The 20,131-nt window shown below is 39.0% G+C and overlaps 1 protein-coding gene across 1 annotated transcript in view; it reads right to left on the bottom strand.

Annotated features, from left to right (window-relative positions):
* Nucleotides 1-15,468: 15,468 nt before the first annotated feature.
* Nucleotides 15,469-20,131, bottom strand: part of si:ch211-137a8.2 (uncharacterized protein LOC777613 homolog) — a 39,720-nt gene continuing 35,057 nt past the window's right edge. Inside the window, exon 13 of the mRNA XM_067595510.1 lies at nucleotides 15,469-18,801. Coding sequence (XP_067451611.1) covers nucleotides 18,609-18,801 — 193 coding nt within the window. The 3' untranslated portion in view covers nucleotides 15,469-18,608. The remainder of the gene's footprint in view (nucleotides 18,802-20,131) is intronic.

Raw genomic sequence — 20,131 nt, forward strand, 5'->3', positions numbered from 1 at the left:
AAGGCTGCAAACACTGTACTACAGGGATGGAACACTGTTGATCCTTCCATCATGTGGTATCTCTTGTAGGCGGTTTAATTTAGTTGAGATCTGCTGATTGTGAAGGCCGGAGCATATATGTCTCACGTATTCTTTAAAGTCAAACCATTCAGTGACCCCTCATGCCTTGTGGATGGGGACATTAGTATGCTGAAAGAAAACAATCCTATTAGGATAGAAATGTTTAATAGAATAAAGGTGATCACTCAGAATAACTTTGTACTGATTAATGGTGACCGCTCCCTCTGAGGAGCAAATTTGCATAGAGAGTATTCTACGAAAGAGGCTCCCAACCATTTAGGTTTTAGCTCTAATCCATTCCTGCCTGTAAATTATATGATTAAGTTGTCAGATCAAAAACCCCGGTTATGGGCAACCCAATCGCCAGAAGAAAACGTTCGCATTGAACATTTCACAGAAACGTTGAATATATATACGTTTCAACACGTGAATTACGTATCATATCAACATTTCTACAAACATAGCATATTAACATTTCTACCCATTGAATAATGATGTTTTATAGTGTGACAACGCTGTGGTTAAGGTCTGGTTAGGTTTAGGCACGAAGACCACTTGGTTAGGGTTAGAGAAAGATCATGGTTTGGGTTCAAATAAAATAAAAAAATAAAATACCCAGTTTTCTTGCCAGAAAAATGGCTGCAAATGTCCTGACGTCTTGCTAAAAACACCTGCTTTTGTCGTTTGAAATGGGAAGCGGACATTGGTTTTGAGGTGGTCTCGAACCGTGTTCTCTGCTGATTTCCAACTTGCTGCCAACAAACTTACTTACCATCCACCTGCCCCTCCTCCTCCTAATAGGAAAGATCAACTCATATAGATCACATGTGAACTACGTCACTTTACCAATGTTGAGATGATACGTTTTGTTGAAATGTTAATATGCTACGTATTTCACGTGTTGAAACGTAGATATTCAACGTTTCTGTGGTTTGCAGAAACGTTAACTGCCAATGTTTTATTCTGGCGACCAGGCTGTTACAGGGTGGGATAGAGATTCTCCACTTCTTTTGTTGCAGACTTCAGAAATCTGCCTCCGTTAATGCCATCACCTTACAGGAGTTCTTCTTCCTGTGGTAGGAACCTCAAGAGAGAATTAAAATGCAGAAATCCATGCAAAGTCACAACATGAACATCTTCATCTGCATATTGCAATTTACATTTATTGGCTTCATAAACATATAAGCAGCAATCTGCTCTACAATTTGTAAAGAGAGCCAAGGCAGTTATATTAATGTAGCACATTTCATACACAGAGGCAATTCAAGATGCTTTACAAATGATAGATTAAAAGACAATTCATTAAAAGAAAATCAATTTATTAAAAAGACTCATCAATGAAAAACTGGTTAAAAGGGGTACAAGACAATTTTAAGATAAGAACTCAAATAGCAACTTGAATAAACTCTTGTCCTCTGAGAACAGTGAGGTCTTGAATTAAAAGTTTCTAGGGTTGGATTTCCTTTTATATCATCAGGGAGATAGTTCAAACGACATGCAGCATTATGACTAAAAGCTCATTTGTCTTGCTTAGTTCTAGCACTGGGCACTACTAACAAGCCACTTCTAAGTGACCTGAGAGTATATTTCTTGAACATTTCTTTGATTTATTTAGTCCCACTCCATGTATTGATTTATAATGAAGCGACAGTGCTGTATAATCAATTCTGCTGCTGAAGGGAAGCCAGTGTAGTGACTTAAATGCATCATCTGGGGACAAAAATTCAAATAACCCGCCTCCAAATCTCCATTCCCCCTCAAATCAAGCATTAGGCGTAGTTCAGACAGACTAAACACGAGTATAAATTTAGATTTTGGGTGGAGTTTTCCTTTAAGAATTGGGGCAATGTAGTCTGTCCTTTTGGTTCTCATAAGAATTCTAGCAGCTGCATTTTGAATAAGCTGCAGCTGTTTGATGGTCTATTTGGGGAGACCTGTCAGACGACCATTGCAGTAGTCTACCCTGCTAGAAATAAAAGCATGAATGAGTCAGGTCAGGTTTTGACATGAAGTATCTGAGTGTTGCTATATTTTAAGATGATAAAAGGCTGATTTTGTTACTTCTTTTATGTGTCTATTTAGACTAAGGTCAGAGTCTTCTATAACACCAAGGTTTTTAACCCGGTTCTTTGCTGTAAGGCCTCTCGAGGTGCACAACAACCTTGAGCCTCTCCTCTTTGTTGCCAGATATAATGGCCTCTGTTTTATCTTTGTTTAACTGAAGGAAGGAATACATTAAAGGGTATTAGCTGGTAGAGATGTAGATAATTAGGTATAAATTAAACTCTGTAGCACCTCATGTTCCCTCTGAATCCATTATCTCCATCCCAATGGCCTCTGTGACCTTGACAACGATGTTTGCTATAGTTGCGTCCAGCTCTCTGAACCAAACCACCACTATCCTGGTGTTCACCACCCCCCCATTTGTAAGTTCACCAATATTGATAGTTCTACTTATAGTCACAATTAAATAAGATTTTAATTTCATTACCTTTGGAGGGTTTTGGGCACTTGAGCCCTTGATGTGGATGCCGCTTCTGCTGATGGCAAAGAGTGTTTGAACTTGAACACAGCAGGGTTTCTGGGAGGCAGTATGGTGGTGATTGTTTGGTCATTCCTCTCCTCTATTGAAGATCCATGGACCTCATAATGCCTCTTATGTCCACAAGGCTGAAACACCCATCTGGGCATGGAAAGATATTCCTGTTTGCATCATCTGTTAGATAAATGCTCTCATTCGTCACCTGAAATTTTAATAATGAAAAATGCCTGAAATATTATTAAATATGCAGAATGTCCAGGTGTGTGTAATGATAGTCCACATGGATATTATAGAGGGTGGAAAATAGGAGGTAATAAAAACGTTGACACGCCTGTTATCTACAAAACAGGAGATAGCACAGAAGTGAAGTTGTGACTATTGTTCCATATTGTATCTGGTTATGAACATATTTTGCATGGCCTATTGTTTCCATAGCAAATACTCCATCTATCTATTCTGTTCTTTCACAAAACAATCAATGCAGACAGGAATGTTTAACTGAACTGACTAAACTGACTATCATTGTCATGAGCAGTGTTTAGTTTTTGCTTTGAGACACACTGACACTATTCAGCTATTACAAGATGAAAGGAGATGGTTACATGCAACCTGGTTTAGATAGCTGGTTTTAAAAAATGATGGATGTGCAAGAATAAGCAATAAGAATATATATATATACTGTTCAGTAATGTCCTTGTTGTAACAGCCAGAACCAGGGTTCTGGCAACAAGTGGCCTCCATCCTCACCAAGATCGAGGGAGACTTGCACTGCAGGGCATGAGGTGATGTGCTAAACCCAGAAGGGTGGTGCTGGCGGGCTAGCCATGTTGGCCATGATAGAAAGGGACCACTCGAGAGAGAAATGAGTCTACTGGGCTAATTACATCATCAATAAACTGAACTGGATAATAACTGAAGACTTTGGAAAGTCTGTTTGACTTCCTCTATGCTGATTTAACTCCACATGCAGAGGCGATTCCATAACTTTTACGCACAAATGTGACAAACAAAACCTGTCGATCACAAGTAACATGTCACATTTGTCTTATTATAGCCTATAATTCTGTACAGATTCATCTCAGCACTGTTTTGCATCATGCTGAAAACTATCTATCTATCTATCTATCTATCTGGGCTATAGCAAGCACAGCCAATGACCATATTTTTGTAGAGATGCAGTAGGGGCAGATAATATAGATATAACAATAAAAGCGACAAACAAGTTGTCTTCTGGTTTTGGTTTCATTACTATTCCAATGGCCAATATGAAGACAAAAACGGGAAAAGCACATGGATTTCCATTTTTTAAATTCACATGAAAAATGGAAAAACAAAATAATGCATTGTATATTTGTTTATACTGTTATCAAACAGGTTGAACACAGATTCGGATGGAGGGCACACGGACCAGAAATGTAAAGGTCTTGAAAGTCAAAATATTTGCTCATTAGTTGTAGAGGTATCTGATTAGGACCTAAAGTGTCGGACATGTGGAAAGTTTGACCTGTAGGATTCATCCTTTGGGGACCATGGATGTCTGTACAAAATTTCATGACAATAAATTTAATAGCTACTCATAAATTGTTGGACCATTGAACATCTCTAAACCCTTGTGTCACTAATGTGGATGGATTTTAGGTTTAAAAGGTAAACTTAGGAGCAATACTCACCTAGCGTGGTTTCAACCATCTGTTATTTCAACAGCTATTAAATGACTACATTTCAATGTGAAGTGGACCCTAACAATTGAAATGTCTGTATGCAACCTAGAAGAACCTTTAATCTAGAAGTATTAACACATTCCGACCTGCGAATCAAGACATTTGTTGCTCCATTTAATAAAACTTAATGAAACATTTTGTTGTGTTTGGCTGCACTGAGCCCATGTGTACATTTGGGGATGATTAGATCCTATTTATCAGATTCAGATATTGTTGATGATGGTTCTGATGTGCATAATTACATAAGATAACCACAATGCCACATTGCCAAAAGGTTTCAGATCTATGAAATGGTCCTTTAGCTTCAGCACTAACAGTATTGTAATATCAACAATATTCTGTTTAAGAGCTAAATGAAAATCTCTACCGAGACACACAGTGATATTGTTTTCTGGCATTGCTTTTTCATAAGTTGATCCCTGCTTAATGAAATGAAACAAGTTCTGTGTGGAGTTTTTTTTATTTTTATTTTAGACACTGAAATGCAGTGAATGTGTTCGGGACGATAAAATTAAAAAGTGTCTCTTAAGGATGCCGAAACCTCGAGAATATGGCTGTCCAGGACGGCAATTTGGATGGTTCATTAGTTCTAGAGATCAGGGAGTGTGTGTGTGTCCAGCCTGGAGTCACACACTGAGCATCTGTATCTGCATCACCAACACACACACACACAGTAAACACGTGAACACACACAGGCAAACACACATCTCATTTAATGCAAAATCCCTGTACACTCACGAAGAAGAGAGCGGGTAATGTACAGAGAAAAGTGAATTTTTCTGTTTTTCCGTGTTTGTGTGTGTGTGTACCAGTAAATAGAATAACTTCATTACATCTCAATTAAATCAATAGCATGTTTCTATCTGACATCAATGTGCTTTAGCCGCAGTGTACGTTTTAAATCACATTAACCGCAGCAGCCGGCGCATAATGGCCACTCGCTGCTGGATTTAAATTAAATCAATTCAATAATTTGGTTTGGAGCCGATTCTCTTCTTTACATCCATTCAGGCAAAACTAAGAAGTGTTTTTAAAATTCTGATCCTCAATAAAAAAAAGATATATAACACGGGACCATTTGGCTTTGGTCGCCGCAGTTTTGAGAAACTAGCAGCTAATAGAGATCGGACGTGTCTATATGCTGCAGGGCTGAAGGAGGTTTTTGTGTGAAATGTATGCAGCTCAAGCTCCCATTATACAACAACACAGTGAGTGTGCTCTTCATAAATACAGACTGAAATATCCCAAATTCCCAAACGCAGCAGCTCCAGAACAGGAATGTGACCAGAATCTATCCTCCCTCTCGATCTTCTTCTTTCTCAATTCATTCTTTCTGGTCTCTTTACTGTTTTTGCGTCGAGTTCAGCTTAGTGTAAAGAAGTTGGAGGATATCCTGGTTTGTGGAGAGAAAGTTTTCTCTTTATGCATGTAAATATTGCATCCTGGTCTCAGAAACATGGATGTTATGCCATGTAAACATCTTGAACATATTTCTATTATATGCACATCAAGCTGAGTTACAAAGTAGTTAGTCAGTAAAACAAAAAATATATCATAAGCAATATAATGATGAAAGTAAAGTGGAGGATAAAGGTCTCAGTAGAGCTTCAAACAAACTGCTTGTTGGGTTGTCAAACCCCCAGTTTGTAGCAGTCACTCATTCGAGGGACTTGTTGTCATTTCCTCTGTCTCCCTGTTCCGAATTCGGATAGTTGCATGTCGAAATCCCTCTGGGTTGATTGGAGGAGTATTCAGATCACCTGTTGTGCAGGGTGTAGGGACTGGCTCCTGAATAGTAATTGAGGGCAGCTGAGTTCATTCTCCTCATGGCTAATCAGGGTGTGGCGACGCCTTTTTTCTGGGGGTTTAAGAGAGGAGAGAAACTGCACACCCTGTTCTTTCATCAACTGGTTGCAGACCTCATTTGTAGAGATTGTCAGACAGAAACTCTGGTCTGTTCAGGCCCTTTTGAGTCTTCTTTCTGGTCTTTTGCCTTTCTGATTTGAGGTAATAAACCTTTCAACCAAGCTACCTGCATTGGGTTGATCTTAGTGCTATTCATGCAGGAGGTTGTGCTTGCCTCACGATAGCCTGCAGGCTTTATTTTGTTTGTTTATCATACATATTAAAGAGGCATTTTTTCATTATAATTATTGAAGAGGCATTTGTTTATTAAGGGGACATTTCCCTGTGTACAGAACCTTGTGAGGTGGTTTCTGCAAGTGAATATTATGTTTTTCTTTATTTAATTTCTTTTATGTGGCTGGGAACTGGTTCTCAGGCTACTTTTCTGATCAGCTGTGGTCTGGAGGATCAGTACCGCTGCAAGTTCACACATAAACACTCGAACACTGAGAGCAGCAGGTGAGCCTGAACTGTCAATCAACGCCCACACGGCAGACATCAAAGCTACTATAAGTCTTCAAATCTTATTAAAGGAGCAATAATTTCCAAAATGACCACCAGCACACTTATTAGAGGGCCTGAATTTAGTGATTAAGACCATAATGACTCGTTGAAAAAAGACTTTCTAGAGAGAAGTTGAGGCTTTTTGAGTGAGAGTCAGTTGGAGCGTCCAGCGGCCGTCGGTGGCACTTTAAGGTTCTTCATCAGCTTCAACCTCAAACCGTAGTAGTCACTGCTTGGGTAATAAAACATTAATGATAACAATGCATGGAAACACATTGCTCAGGAAATGAACTACTTCGCCATGCACCAGTATACTGGTAATTGGAGATCGTCACCATTTTCCTGTCTATTATTCTGGCGCAGGAAGATGATGTCCCCATTCTTAATCCTGCCTACAAAGCTCTGATTGGCTCGGTTGTTTTAACAGTCGTGGACACAGCTGTTGATAAGCGCTACATCAGATCTCTTCGACTAGCATGTGTGGTATTTAATGCCACTTTAATGACTTTTGTCTTTAATGACTTCCTTTAAAAACAAGATGTTTATCCTAACTTACTCTTTAGTTTCTGTTCCTCTAAGTCTTCCATCTCTCTCGCTCCATCAGCTCTCTATCTACTGACCATGAGGTTAAGTCCTCTAGCAGATACCTCGGCTAACCCGATATTATTTGCCCTCTAACTGAATTTAAGGCATTTTATTGGTCGCTCTAAACAATCGCGTCCATTCATGCGCCAGCTGCCCCCGGACGATCTCCTCCTCCTCCCCCCTTCACCGCCGCCCCCGTTTCCACGCGCGGCGACTAAAACACACGCCTCGTCTGTCCAAACACATACCATCTTTTATTGGACAATGCATAGATTTAAAATTGGAATCCAAGACATATTGACGCAGAATGCACAACGAGACGCCCGGGAAAGAAATTGAGAACAAATATCTGGTGTCTATGTGTGAGAAAATACTGCAGCCATTCGTGCAAAACAACAGTCACACGGATCATGTTTAACTCTTTAATATACATGTTAAAACAAAACATTTATAATGGTTTGGGATCACATAATGTGCAGACTGGTGATGTCCATGGCTTCAATTTTTCGAATAAAAAAGTAATAAAATAAATTCAATGGTTATTGTCACGGTCGTTGCCAAGTAGAAAGTTTTAAATTTTTGTCAGTTTTTTCTTAATGAGCAGATATCATAATCATCTTCATCCCAGCTGCAGGCCTGTTGGCGCTCTGAACAGATGGAGTGCTTTCATTAACTGGATCACCAGCAGAGCGCGAACACACACACACACACACACACACACACACACACACACACACACACACACATACGGAAGAGCACGACTGCAGAGTCACACGAATAAAAGGAATATTATCAGTTGAGTCACTCGCAACTGCTGCTCACACACAAAGATTCTCATAGAACAAGAAACACTGAAGCAAACTTTCTCTACATGAAGAAGAAAAACAGGCAAATTAACAAGGAAATACAGTAACACACACACACACACACACACACACATACAACAGAAAGATCACAGGCTGAGAAACACAAACAGGGAGTGACATGACATAAAAAAACACACACACAATCCACTACTAGCACTCAATAAACAGTGACTGTACGTCTTACACACACTCACACACACACACTACTGTTGACAGTTATTGAGAATGACTGCCACACACTGTGCACATGTTTCAGTACACACAACACACACACTTCATAGCTGACATGAGAGAGAGCTTCACACACACACACACATATGACTCTGTGGTGTATCTCCAGACAGAGAGTCTCAGTGGCAAAGTGGAGGTTTCATTTCTCACAGCCCGCTCCCGTGTGGCCGCAAAGCTAACAAAGCAAACTACAATCCATCCCTCGCCCGGAGCTGTGTGCGGCGCTGACAGGGGCACAGTTGGCGAGAGGAGGCTGTGGGAGAAGGAGGAGGAGTCAACCCTTTCCATCCGCCACTTCACATTCTGGACAGACTCCACCGCTGTGCTCAGTTGGCTACAGTCAGACTCCTGCAGATTCAAGGTGTTTGTGGGCACGCAGGTTGCCAAGATACAGAACCTCACTGACAGAGAGTCATGGTGCAATGTGGACTCGGCCCGTAGCCCAACCGGTGATATCCTACAGGAGAGCTCAGACCAGTGGCTGGAATCACCACACACACAACCTATCTCTATCGACAGTGAGGAATTGAGAAAAACAGCCTTTTGTGGTCTCACAGCAGTACCCTCAAGTCCACCAGTGCCCGATTTCAAAGCCAACGGAGACCAAACGCACCACTCACAGCAGATGATTACAGAGAGGTGGAGAACATCCTCCTATAGTGAGCACAGCATGACTGTTTTCCAGCAGACCTCCAACAGCTAAGGTAGGGTCGTCTCCTCACCCTGTCCCCGGTGCTAGACAGCATTGTTGAGCTGATCCTCGTGGGTGGCTGCCTACGCCACCGCCCCTCCCTTGACGTAGAGACCGTTCATCTGGTTGTACTCGACCCCAAGTACAAAATCACCCAGCTAATCAAACAAACCTTTGATGAGCAGCTACATCATCCAGGTGCAGAGCGTGTGTTTGCCGTAATGTGGTGATATTATTGGGTTCTCCGGAGACAAGAGGCTGTCAGACGCCACCAACGACAGCGCACTGATCGTAGGAAACGGCGTAGCAAGCCAGAGGTCCCCGAAATGTCCAACTTGCCCCAGACTACACCTGCACAAGCCAGCTTTCTACTCTACAGGACTAGATTTTTTTGGCCCCTACACTATCAAAGTAGGCCGGAGAAATGAGATGGGGGTAATATTCAAATATTTATTAGTATTTATATAGTATTTATATATTATTTATATAGTGACAAAAGTTATCTCAGGGCACTTTTCACATAGAGCAGGTCTAGACTGTGCTCTTTAATTTACAGAGACTCAACAATTCCCCTCATGAGCAGCACTTAGCGACAGCGGTAAGGGAAAAACTCCCCTGTGAACCTCGATCTTCTCTCCAGTATTGATACTGGCTCTTTTCTCGTGGCACTGCAGAGATTTGTGGCTCGCAGGGGCAAGCCGTTTGAACTTCTCTCGGATCAAGGCACTAATTTCCGAGGAAGAGAACAAAAGCTAAAGGAAGCCTTTGCCTCCTTCCAGCCAGAGCTTCAAACCCAGCTTGTTCCCCGACAAATCAGATTCTCCTTCAATCCACCGAGTGCACCCCACTTTGGTGGCTGCTGGGAGAGAGAGAGATCAGGCCCCTCAAACAAGCCTTCCAAGTTACACTTGGAGTCCAGACTGTCACTGAAGCGGTCCTGAGGGCTGTACTCATCAAAGTTGAAGAGATCCTCAACTCAAAGCCCTTAGGATATGTGCCGTCTGACGTTGCCAATCCTGACCCTGTCACCCTGAACACCTTGCTTATGGCTGCAAGTAGTGAACCCACAGTCGGAGCTTCTTGGCAGAAGGAGATGGAGGCACAGTCAGCTGATTGCAGAGCATTTCTGGAGGAACTTCCTTAGGTCCTATCTTCCCAGCCTGCAAGTGGTGGTACTCTGACACACCAAACATCACATGGACAAGAGTTGAGAATTAGCAATAGCTATAAACTCTCTGTGCAGCACATCTCCATCTATCTGAGGCATTGTGGCCTTGGGGAGAATTACCCAGAATCCTCCAGGAGCTGATGGCTGTCTAAGTCAAGGTGGGGGGCCGCTCCTACACCTTCCTGCCCTGCCTGACTAGGTTGTACTGGACTGATAGCATAGACACTGGCCTTTATGATTAATATGATTAGCATAGGTGCCTACTAGGGCCACACTGTCCATAGTAATGTAACGGAGTGGAGATAAATAGACAGAACATGTCACTTAGTTCAGTTTCTTCGCCTGTTTGCTTTTCGTGGTTATAAATAGAACTTTCGGCCCTATTTTTATTTCCCCCCCGTTGTACCAATCCACAGAGAGAGGGGAAACGACAGGGAAGTGAGGGGACAGTCAGCGAGAGAGAGAGAGATGCAAGCTGCAAACAGCTGTTTCTGATTTTGACAGAGAATAGTTCATATTTTATATATATGAGAATCATATAATATTTAGCGCTCTGCTAGAGAGAGCTACGTTCTTCTGTGAGTGCTCTGATTAATAAATGTATTCTTTGACTTTGAAACAGTAGCCTTATGTCGTTACGTAGCCTTTCTGAGGCTATTGCACGGTTAAATCAATTAATATTGTTTTATGAAAAAATTGCCCCCCTCGCAATTTTTAACTGAGCCCCCTCAGTCTCTTCATCGTGACACACACACACACACTCACACACACTCACACACACACACTCACACACACACACACATAGAGTCTGATGGGGCCTCGGGCAGAAAATCCCACAGGGCTCTTTTGACCGACTTTCACTGCCGTTACGTTCCCCAAAACACCTATTAAATAATCAAATATTAATCAAAAAGTGTTTATATATTAATAGCAAAAAACAAACGTAATAAACTCCTCAGTTACAATAAAAACATAGTTAAATATTTAAGAAATAAGATCAATGTAAAAAAACTAAAAAGGTATAAAGTAAAAAAGTATATAAATATATTTTAAAAATATATATATATAAATAACAAATGACTTAAAACTTAAAACTCTTTAAAAAGTTCTTTCTCTTTGGGAGCAAACCTCATATTGTGAAATCAGAGTTCATCAATATCTGGCCTAAACATTTTTCACACTAATGTTAGCAGAAAAAACAAATGTAATTATCTTCTCATCTGATTACTTAACAGTAATAATAATAAATAATAATAATAAATAATAAACTCCATAGTTATGGACGGTGTTGTTGCTGTTGCTAAATGGACCTGATAAGAAAAAATAACAGAATATATTATCATGATGATTTTTAGAAGGCATGGCATATCTCACCAACACCATTAGGATGCAATGAACTTGCATTAACCAGGACCAGGACCTGGAGGGGGGTCTTGTTCCCTTTTTTATGTTGATAGGAATTTCACCAGCGTTCCTGTGGAGAGATAAGAAATAGCTACTCTATGATAACCTGACGTGCCAGATGGCTTGTTACACAAAACCATCTGAGAAATTGTCCTTGGAAACTGTTTGGGGGGAAAAAAGGGCATGCACTTTCAAAAAAAACTACTTGGCAGGTGATTGGATGAACCATCTGTCTATCACCGTCTTACCTTGTAAGGCAGCAGCTGGATTCGCGAGATCACGAGAGAATCCTCGTAGGACACAAGCACATAACTCAAAACCTGACAAGATGGATTCACACTGACGAATCCAGCTGACTCACAAGATAAACTCCTATAATACTGAGCAGCAACAGCATATTCACAAAGTATGAATCTGTAACCCTCCTGTTGTCTTCCCATCGACCGTGCAACTTTTGTCCTCCCGGGTCAATTTTGTCTCCGGAGGACAAAAGTCCACAGATGCTATAAATTTTAATAAAACACCTAAAATTCAATGAAAGTAGTGATTACTTTTACTTGCAAAGTGTGTGATATGGAACCATCCATGTGATTTATAGGCAATTAGATGAAAGAAATCCATATTTGTGATATAAAAAACATTTGAAAATGGGTCAAATTTGACCCGAGGACAACAGGAGGGTTAAATATTCCTTATGGCCTTATTGATGTATATTATCCTATCATCTTTTTTATTTATTCCATTTGAATTACTTAAAGGGGACTTTTTATGCTTTTCCTTGTTATCTTGTAGTCATGTATGTATATAATATTATAATATCAGATGTTCATATTAAACACAGCCAAGGTGTCAATGAGGTAATGAGGTAAATATATGTAGAAGTAATCCATGTGAGGGAAAAGCAGCAGCTTCAAACTGCTCTGAACGCTCGATTTCTAATGTTTTTTTCCACTTTCAGCCTGAGCTGACGTCAGCTGGTGACGAATTTCTTTATATGGTCATCTGCTCCATATAAAGAAGTTCACTGCTCTGTTCCGCTAACTTTCTGGCATTTTTCCAGTGTTTTGGGGGTAATTACACCGAGCCATGACTGGAGTGGAGGTGTAAGTGTTTTTCCATTACACAGCAGGGCATCTGTTGGAAGTGTGCTGGTTGTCTGCAGCTCTTCATCAGACATCATCATCATTGTTTTTGCTTGTATTATTCCTCCCTACATTATATCTAACTGATCTGCTCAGCAAAAAGCTCCAAATATCTCATTTTTAGGATGGAACAAGACAGCGTTGCAGCCGGAACGTGACACAGTCGTGCCCGGTGGAAACAAGACGCCACTGGGAGTTTCCCATTACTGGTTGTCACTGTAATGGTGCTGCAGTTAAGGAGGGATTCTCACATTTTGAGACAGTGTGAATCAGCCCTCGGGGGAGCCCCAAGCAGTTGCATGCCTTGCCTTTTCATAAAATTTGTCTCTGCACACACACACGAAGGATTTTCCAACCATTGTTACATTTTTATTGGTAGTTATAATGATGTGTGTGTGTGTGTAACTCATACACACATCAGCGCCCACAAACCTCCTACTGACAGACAATGAGAATGATTTCCCATTAGGGCTGGGCAAAATACCTTGATATCAATATTGCAACAGTATTTTAGGGATGACTATTGGTGCTTTCACAATATATTTACATAATGAGAATTATGATAAATAATCACCAGTAATGATAATATAATGACTAAGTGGGTAAAGGCAAATAATAGAAGAGCTAGAACAGTCTGGTAAATTCAGAAAATTAAATTACATCACTTTACTGTAATGCAGCCTTTAAATATTGTCTAGTCTAGTCTCATATCTCCATATTGATATAATATTGATACATGGCCCAGCTCTACTTCCCACTGCACTCTTACTGAACATGGCTACACACACATGCGCAGGCTGCTTGTTCTGCACCGTTAATCCCTGCTAAATGTATTAGCAGTGACTCAACGTTCTTCAGGCACGTGAGCACAGCATGAGATCCAGCATGCAAATCTGCTGTAAGACACGTAAATGTAAAACTTGCCGTCATTCACTTACTCACACACACACACACACACACACACACACCTCTTCCCTTACCTGCAGGAACAACACTGAGTGCACAGCTCTTGAACATTACATGGTGTCTTCCATAGATTTAACCTGCAGACAGACGATTAATATTCAAAACTGAAACCACTGTGTTGTTCTGTAAATTGAGAAAACTGAAGTAGTCACTGTTACAAAAGTTTAAAACTTTTACACTGGCAATAAAATCTGAATCTGTGTGAGTGTTTAAATTAAAATATAATATGAATGCTTTTACCAAACCATGTGCAGTCAAACCAACCTACTGGCAGACAGGAACATTAATAAAAGATGGTTCTGCAAAACATTCAGTGACATCATTTAAATGTTCATGTAATGATAAAGTGATGAAAGATGACGGTCACGATTTTTTTTTTTTTTTTAAAAGCAAACATTAATTGCAGGAGTGTATTATGGAAGTCCATTTCTGCCAAGAAACTAAATTGAAAAGTTTGACTTACCGTGAGTATTTTTATTTTTTTTTATCATGTTTAAGTTTGACTTTGAAACAGACTTTACAAAGTGATCACAAAAGTAATTACCTACCTGTACAGTACCAAAAAAAAGTATCTCACAGAAATTTACTGTATTATTTTTTTTAAGTTTTTTTTTTTTTCTAAATTAAGAGTAAATGCCATAAAAACACAGTAAATTATTTTTATTAAAAATATTCACCATAAAATAAAGGCTGTAATCTGTAAATTAATAGTTTTTTTGTTTTTTTTTTAACAGAATTATTCAATTACTTAATGGTCTTGAATGTTAAATTACATTGAATTCTATGTAAAAATACAAAAAAATACACATCCTATTACTGAATGTAAAATAAAGGCAACTTTCTGTTTTCTGTTAAACCAAAACTTTAAATTTAATGTAAAAAAATGTAAAATAAATAAAATAAATAAATAGTAAGAAAATGATAAAAAGTCAGGCAGCAAAAGTTGCCAAACACTTACCATCAAATAACAGTAAAAAAAAACTTTAGTTATTCTGCAGAGAATTTTTAAAAAAAATACAGATATTTATTGTAGACATTACCTGCATTTTTACAGTCCAACTGTTGTAAAATAAAAATTTAAAAAAATTATAAAATATTGCGAGAATATTAAACAAATGTTTAAATCTGCAGTCAGTAAAACTGGCAAACAGTCTAAAGAGATAATATTTGTATTCTATCTTTAACCTAATGTTTCTTTCTTCACCGTGTCATATTACCCTGAAGTCGCTCTAGAAAACCATGTGAACATGTGGTCTGAAGTATGTGTTAGATGTGCGTATTCTGCTTTTATATTTACAAGGTTATGTGTGGGAAACCTGTGCATGCATGTTGCTTTTGTGAATATGCATAATTTATAAATCTGGCCCCTGGATTTTACACTTTTATATTTGGAGTCTGAGCTAAAAAAAAAAAAAACTTATAAAAAAAAAAGCAGCTCATCCTCCAACAAACCTCTGTTTAGGGACTTTTTCCAATACCAGTATTGCACATGAATAGATCATACAGCATACCTACCAATGAATCTCCACTCTCAAATGCTTTTCACTCAGACTTCTTATATACGGAAGAAACTTAAGTCTTTTGGATGGCCCATTCAAATACATTCTATACATAAGAAACAGGTGTTGCACTCAGACAAAATAAACACAAAAGTGACTAAATGACTTATCAAGAAAGTAAAAATGTTACTTACAATTCATTTTATTTGTTATATTCAGACACTTGTGTAAAAAAATGAACATTTGATTGGATGTAATCATCTGATTTTGAAATATTGAACATTTTTTAACAAAAAAAAGATACATTTTAGATGGCAGATGACTCACTAAGTTCCCTTTTTCAAAGGCCTTAAGACACACATCATCTTCATTATTGTCATGCAGCCTGCCGACAGCAGGTTTGATACTTTGATCCTTCTGAAATTGTATTTGTAGGGAACCTGGACTGACATCTTCCCCTGAGAAAGTCAGACATTTCTGTTTTAAGTCACACATGCAGCTCTGACAAGCTACTGGATCAACGTAACAAAATAAATTCACAATATATTATCCTCTTAAAGAGAATATATCCAATGATCTAATGACAAAACATTTTTTTTTTTTTTTTAGTCCAGTCTACCATCCTAATCCCACACCCTGCTGGGTCTTTAGCCTATTTTTTTGTCTGTGAGAGAGCCTGAGGTCAAAGGTCAAGCTTTGGCAAACCGCCTCACACAGCGAGCAGGATGTACTACAAAGAAAATCCATATGGTTGATGAATGAAACAGACCCTCTTTTAGAGCTAGGACATGATGCTGATTAACAAAAACACTTCAGCGTCACATAAAACACAAAATAAAGCAGACGGCACCTTCATTAAACTGTAACACATATTGACACTGTTAGTGGACAGTAAAAACATAAAAATCAGTCTTCCACAGCAAGAGCACATCAAAGATAAATCACACTTTGCTTTCAAACACCATAACAGCTTGTTTTATGTTGTAGCCCATTCAATACATCAGATAAACTTTACATCCCTGCCATCATTTTCTAAGTCATCCACCAGTTGTTCGATTGATTTACTTCCTTCCAGCTCTTCACGGTTTTTCAGTTTATTTCTTTGAAAAATCAGCTTGCAGAGACTTCATCATCACATCTTTAGTCACTGTAGTCAAAGTTGTGTTATTGTTACATGGTAATGCATTTACAAGTGCAGATTTATTTTTAGAGTATGTACCCTTTTACCAAAGAACAATTTCACTTTGATAAAAATAGCCATAATTGATTTCCAGGAAAATAATCTGGCCTCAAAACAGAGGAGAAAAATACAGAGAAAATGCTTTAGAAAATAGTTGCTTTAGAAAATAACAGTCATGTGTAGAATATGTGATTTTGCACAGTCAATATACAGCTTGTTACAAAAGATCCAAGTGGATTATTAATGCAAGTGCTATAATGCTTTAACAAGGCAGTTAGTGATTGATAAAGTACAAAATACTTCATAATATTGACATGAATGGCAAGTCGTTACATAGTTATTTACAGAAAGTCAAAAAGCTAGCTTGTTAGCTACATCCTGCATGTTAGTTTACTAGCACATATATAAAAGACATGTAAGCAAGGCAGTAAATCTTTTCATGTCAAAACTATGACTATGCTTCATTAAATATAAAACCCAAAACATGTTAGAAGGTTTTATGAACAACATGGTGGGTCATAAAGGTCTGTTAGATCACCTCCCTACAGCGCTAACGCTGCGTTTCAACATCACCCAAAACTCGCTGATTAAGATTTCCAATCTGGAAAATTGGAAATAAATAGCCCTTAAAGAGCCCTACAAGTCAGACCTATGGGTAAGAAACGCTGTGATTTTTTCGAAAATAATCCCTTATTGTCAATTATCCTGTATTGTACTGTTTTTCAACACTAAACTCCTGACTAACATATTGGTATTCAAGCTAACACTGTTATAAAATGATTAATTCTCTAAAGACATTCAACTTTCTTGCAACATGTGATCTAAACGTATTCTTACAGTTGCCATTTTCTGTACTAACTAGCTAACAGTATTAGCCTAGCCGCTGCTGTGGAATCAGGGTTTTACATTTAACAAAAAACAGCATCCAGATTTCTTCTTTGGTTTTTCCAAGCTTGACTTCTTAAACGTTGGAATTACAACCAACCATATCAGATTTACAACTTTGAATTAAGGTGGACATCTAACCAGCTAATGCTACAACAACGTAGCATTAGTCTGGTGAGTAAGGCAGTCACGAATGCTATCGACCAAAAATCAGGTAAATAAAGGTATATCATTACATATTTATTACAACTTTCCGTTAGCATACATTCTGCTATAGTTATTTTTTTTTCATTAAGGCATGGGCTCAAACTGAATAAATATAGTTTAGTACCTGATGTAACAAGACATGTTTTCATGTTGGCTTAACAGCACTTTCTAGGTGACATGGACATATTTAAATTCTAAGAAACATAATGTTTACACTGTGTTCATTTAACAGACGGCTCATATTGAGAATTACAGGAAAGAACTGAGCTCAGATCAAAAGCTAGAATAGAGAAAGACGAGATTCTGGAACAATATATTGAAATTGAGCTTATTTGGATGTATTGAAGGCAATCTGATTTGGTTTTGTCTCTTGGTGGAATAATAGCCTTGTTACCCACGTTTCCAGCTTTCAGGGAGAGTTTAAAAATATTAAACAAACTTCAGATTTAATCAAAGCTGCTGCAAGCTAGCCAGTGAAACCTCCAGCACCCTCTTGTGGTTTGTTAATTACAACCCATTAACTATTAATAATTCTCAAAGGTTGCATCCCTAAAAACATGACTTACACTAGACCAATACAGCAACCAAAATTTACCCTGTGAAGGAGCTTAATTTGTAATTTGTTACATGGCTAACAATGGAAATAAGTCTGAAGAGGTCAAAACTCCAGCAACACAACAACAATTTTATTGTAAAACCAATGTGTTTCATCAGAGTCATCTAAGGTTTATGAAGGCCAAAAGCTGAAAGGCATTAAGTGTTGCTGCAGTTTTGACGTCTTCCGACTACTTTCCTTCTGCATGCACCTTGGAAATAAGTCAAGTTGTGCCAGAAATCCCTGCTAACAATGGAAATTAACAATGGAAAATGGGCAGAAAAACAATCCAGAACTGCTGTATGGTGGTCCTTGAGGTATGTTTGACGCCCCTGATTCAAGGCCTTAGTATCCCACTTTTTTCTCTCCCTGAAGATTTCTGTCATGCTGTTATTAAGCTAATTTTTGCCAGAAGAAAGTGCCTTGTCCAAACTATCTGAAAGTCTCTAGATGGTCTTCAGGTTGGTGGTGGTCCGTTGACGTATCTCAGCGCCAGGTGGAGGCTACGCGGCATCCTGCTGCTACGGTGGCACGGAGGCTCCAGGAAGCCCCAGATCAGACAAACCAACAGAGCCAGAGCTGCAGCCAGAAGGAGGTAGAGGAGTGCTGGGGAGAGCAGGGACGAGGGAGCCCTCCTGCTCTGGGTCACACTGTGGAGGGGAGGGAACAGGCGGAGGTGTTAGTGTCTCGACTGTCTGCTCAACAAACCCTAACTGTGGCGGTGTTAAGACCAGCTGTCTTACTGGTTACTGGAGCCGGAAAAAAATCTACATTTGGGCGACAAATGGAGGACTGTGATTGGCTGGAACTTTTTCCACTGTATCCATTGTAATAACATTTTCAGGGTTTGCTGGCAGTGCAGTCGATTGTGACCAGTGAAGTGGACAACTATAACACCAACCATTTTACTGCTGCATCTGTATGGAGCAGATAAATCGAACTTTAAAAAAGAAGGACAGTGGAGAACGCTTGTTCGACCAACAAACATGTACTCATACACAACATACTCATTAGTATTTGAAGAGTCTGTGATAAGAAACTAAAAGGACCATACAATTTCTCAGCAACTGGCAAGAATTGGTAGACAACACAGCCAAACTGTGCAGGATGAGAGAATATAAATTATCACAATGCAGCAATGGAGCAAAGTTGCTCCAGCTTAAGTGCTTTAATGGGCTGGATGTCCTTTTGGGCCTCTGACTGGACTGTGCCGACCCTGAACTCTTACTTGTGCCAGGTCTTCCATTGCTGTCTTCTACAATTAATAACTTACACGTTGTGGGTATTTTTTTTTACAGTATTTTTAGACTCTTTAAAAAAGGATTCATTATTCTCCAACAGAATTGTATTCCTGGGATCATGGAGAAGACTTTGAAACAGCATTTAGACCTTCATGTTGCGTAATAAAACTGTGATGCTTAATTTTATAGGTCTGTAGTTTCCTTGAAAGATAAGTAACTTGGTATTAATAAGAGGTACAACAGAGACAAATTCTGGGCTACAGTTTAGTTAATTGACTTTATAAGCAGTTATTATTTATTTCAGTGAGTTTAATCTGGAAACCGCGGCAGAATAAAGTTATTAAACAGTTTTCACTTCTACTTATTGATGAAACTGATTAAACAGACTGCGCAGCATCTTGATGCAGGTCAGTATTACATCATTCAAATAGAATATTTGGCTCAATTAAACAGAGATTGTGTGTTGATTTGTGAATGGACACTCCATAGATATTATAAAGTATACACATCCCTCACAGACAAGGGTAGATCTGTCAAAAACAGACCAGTAAGGATGGACCAGAACAAAACACTGAACGCTACCTGAGAAGTTAAATTGCTCATCTAATTACCCAATCAAAGAAGTGTTTGTCAGCCACTGACCTTACGTGCTTTAACATGCAATTTTTTTGTTGAGACATAAAGGACACTGTTCCCCTTATCTCTGTGGTTTTAGAAATATCCTGCAAATTACAGCTGA

Source organism: Thunnus thynnus, chromosome 7, assembly GCF_963924715.1.
Source record: "Thunnus thynnus chromosome 7, fThuThy2.1, whole genome shotgun sequence".
Taxonomy (NCBI): domain Eukaryota; kingdom Metazoa; phylum Chordata; class Actinopteri; order Scombriformes; family Scombridae; genus Thunnus; species Thunnus thynnus.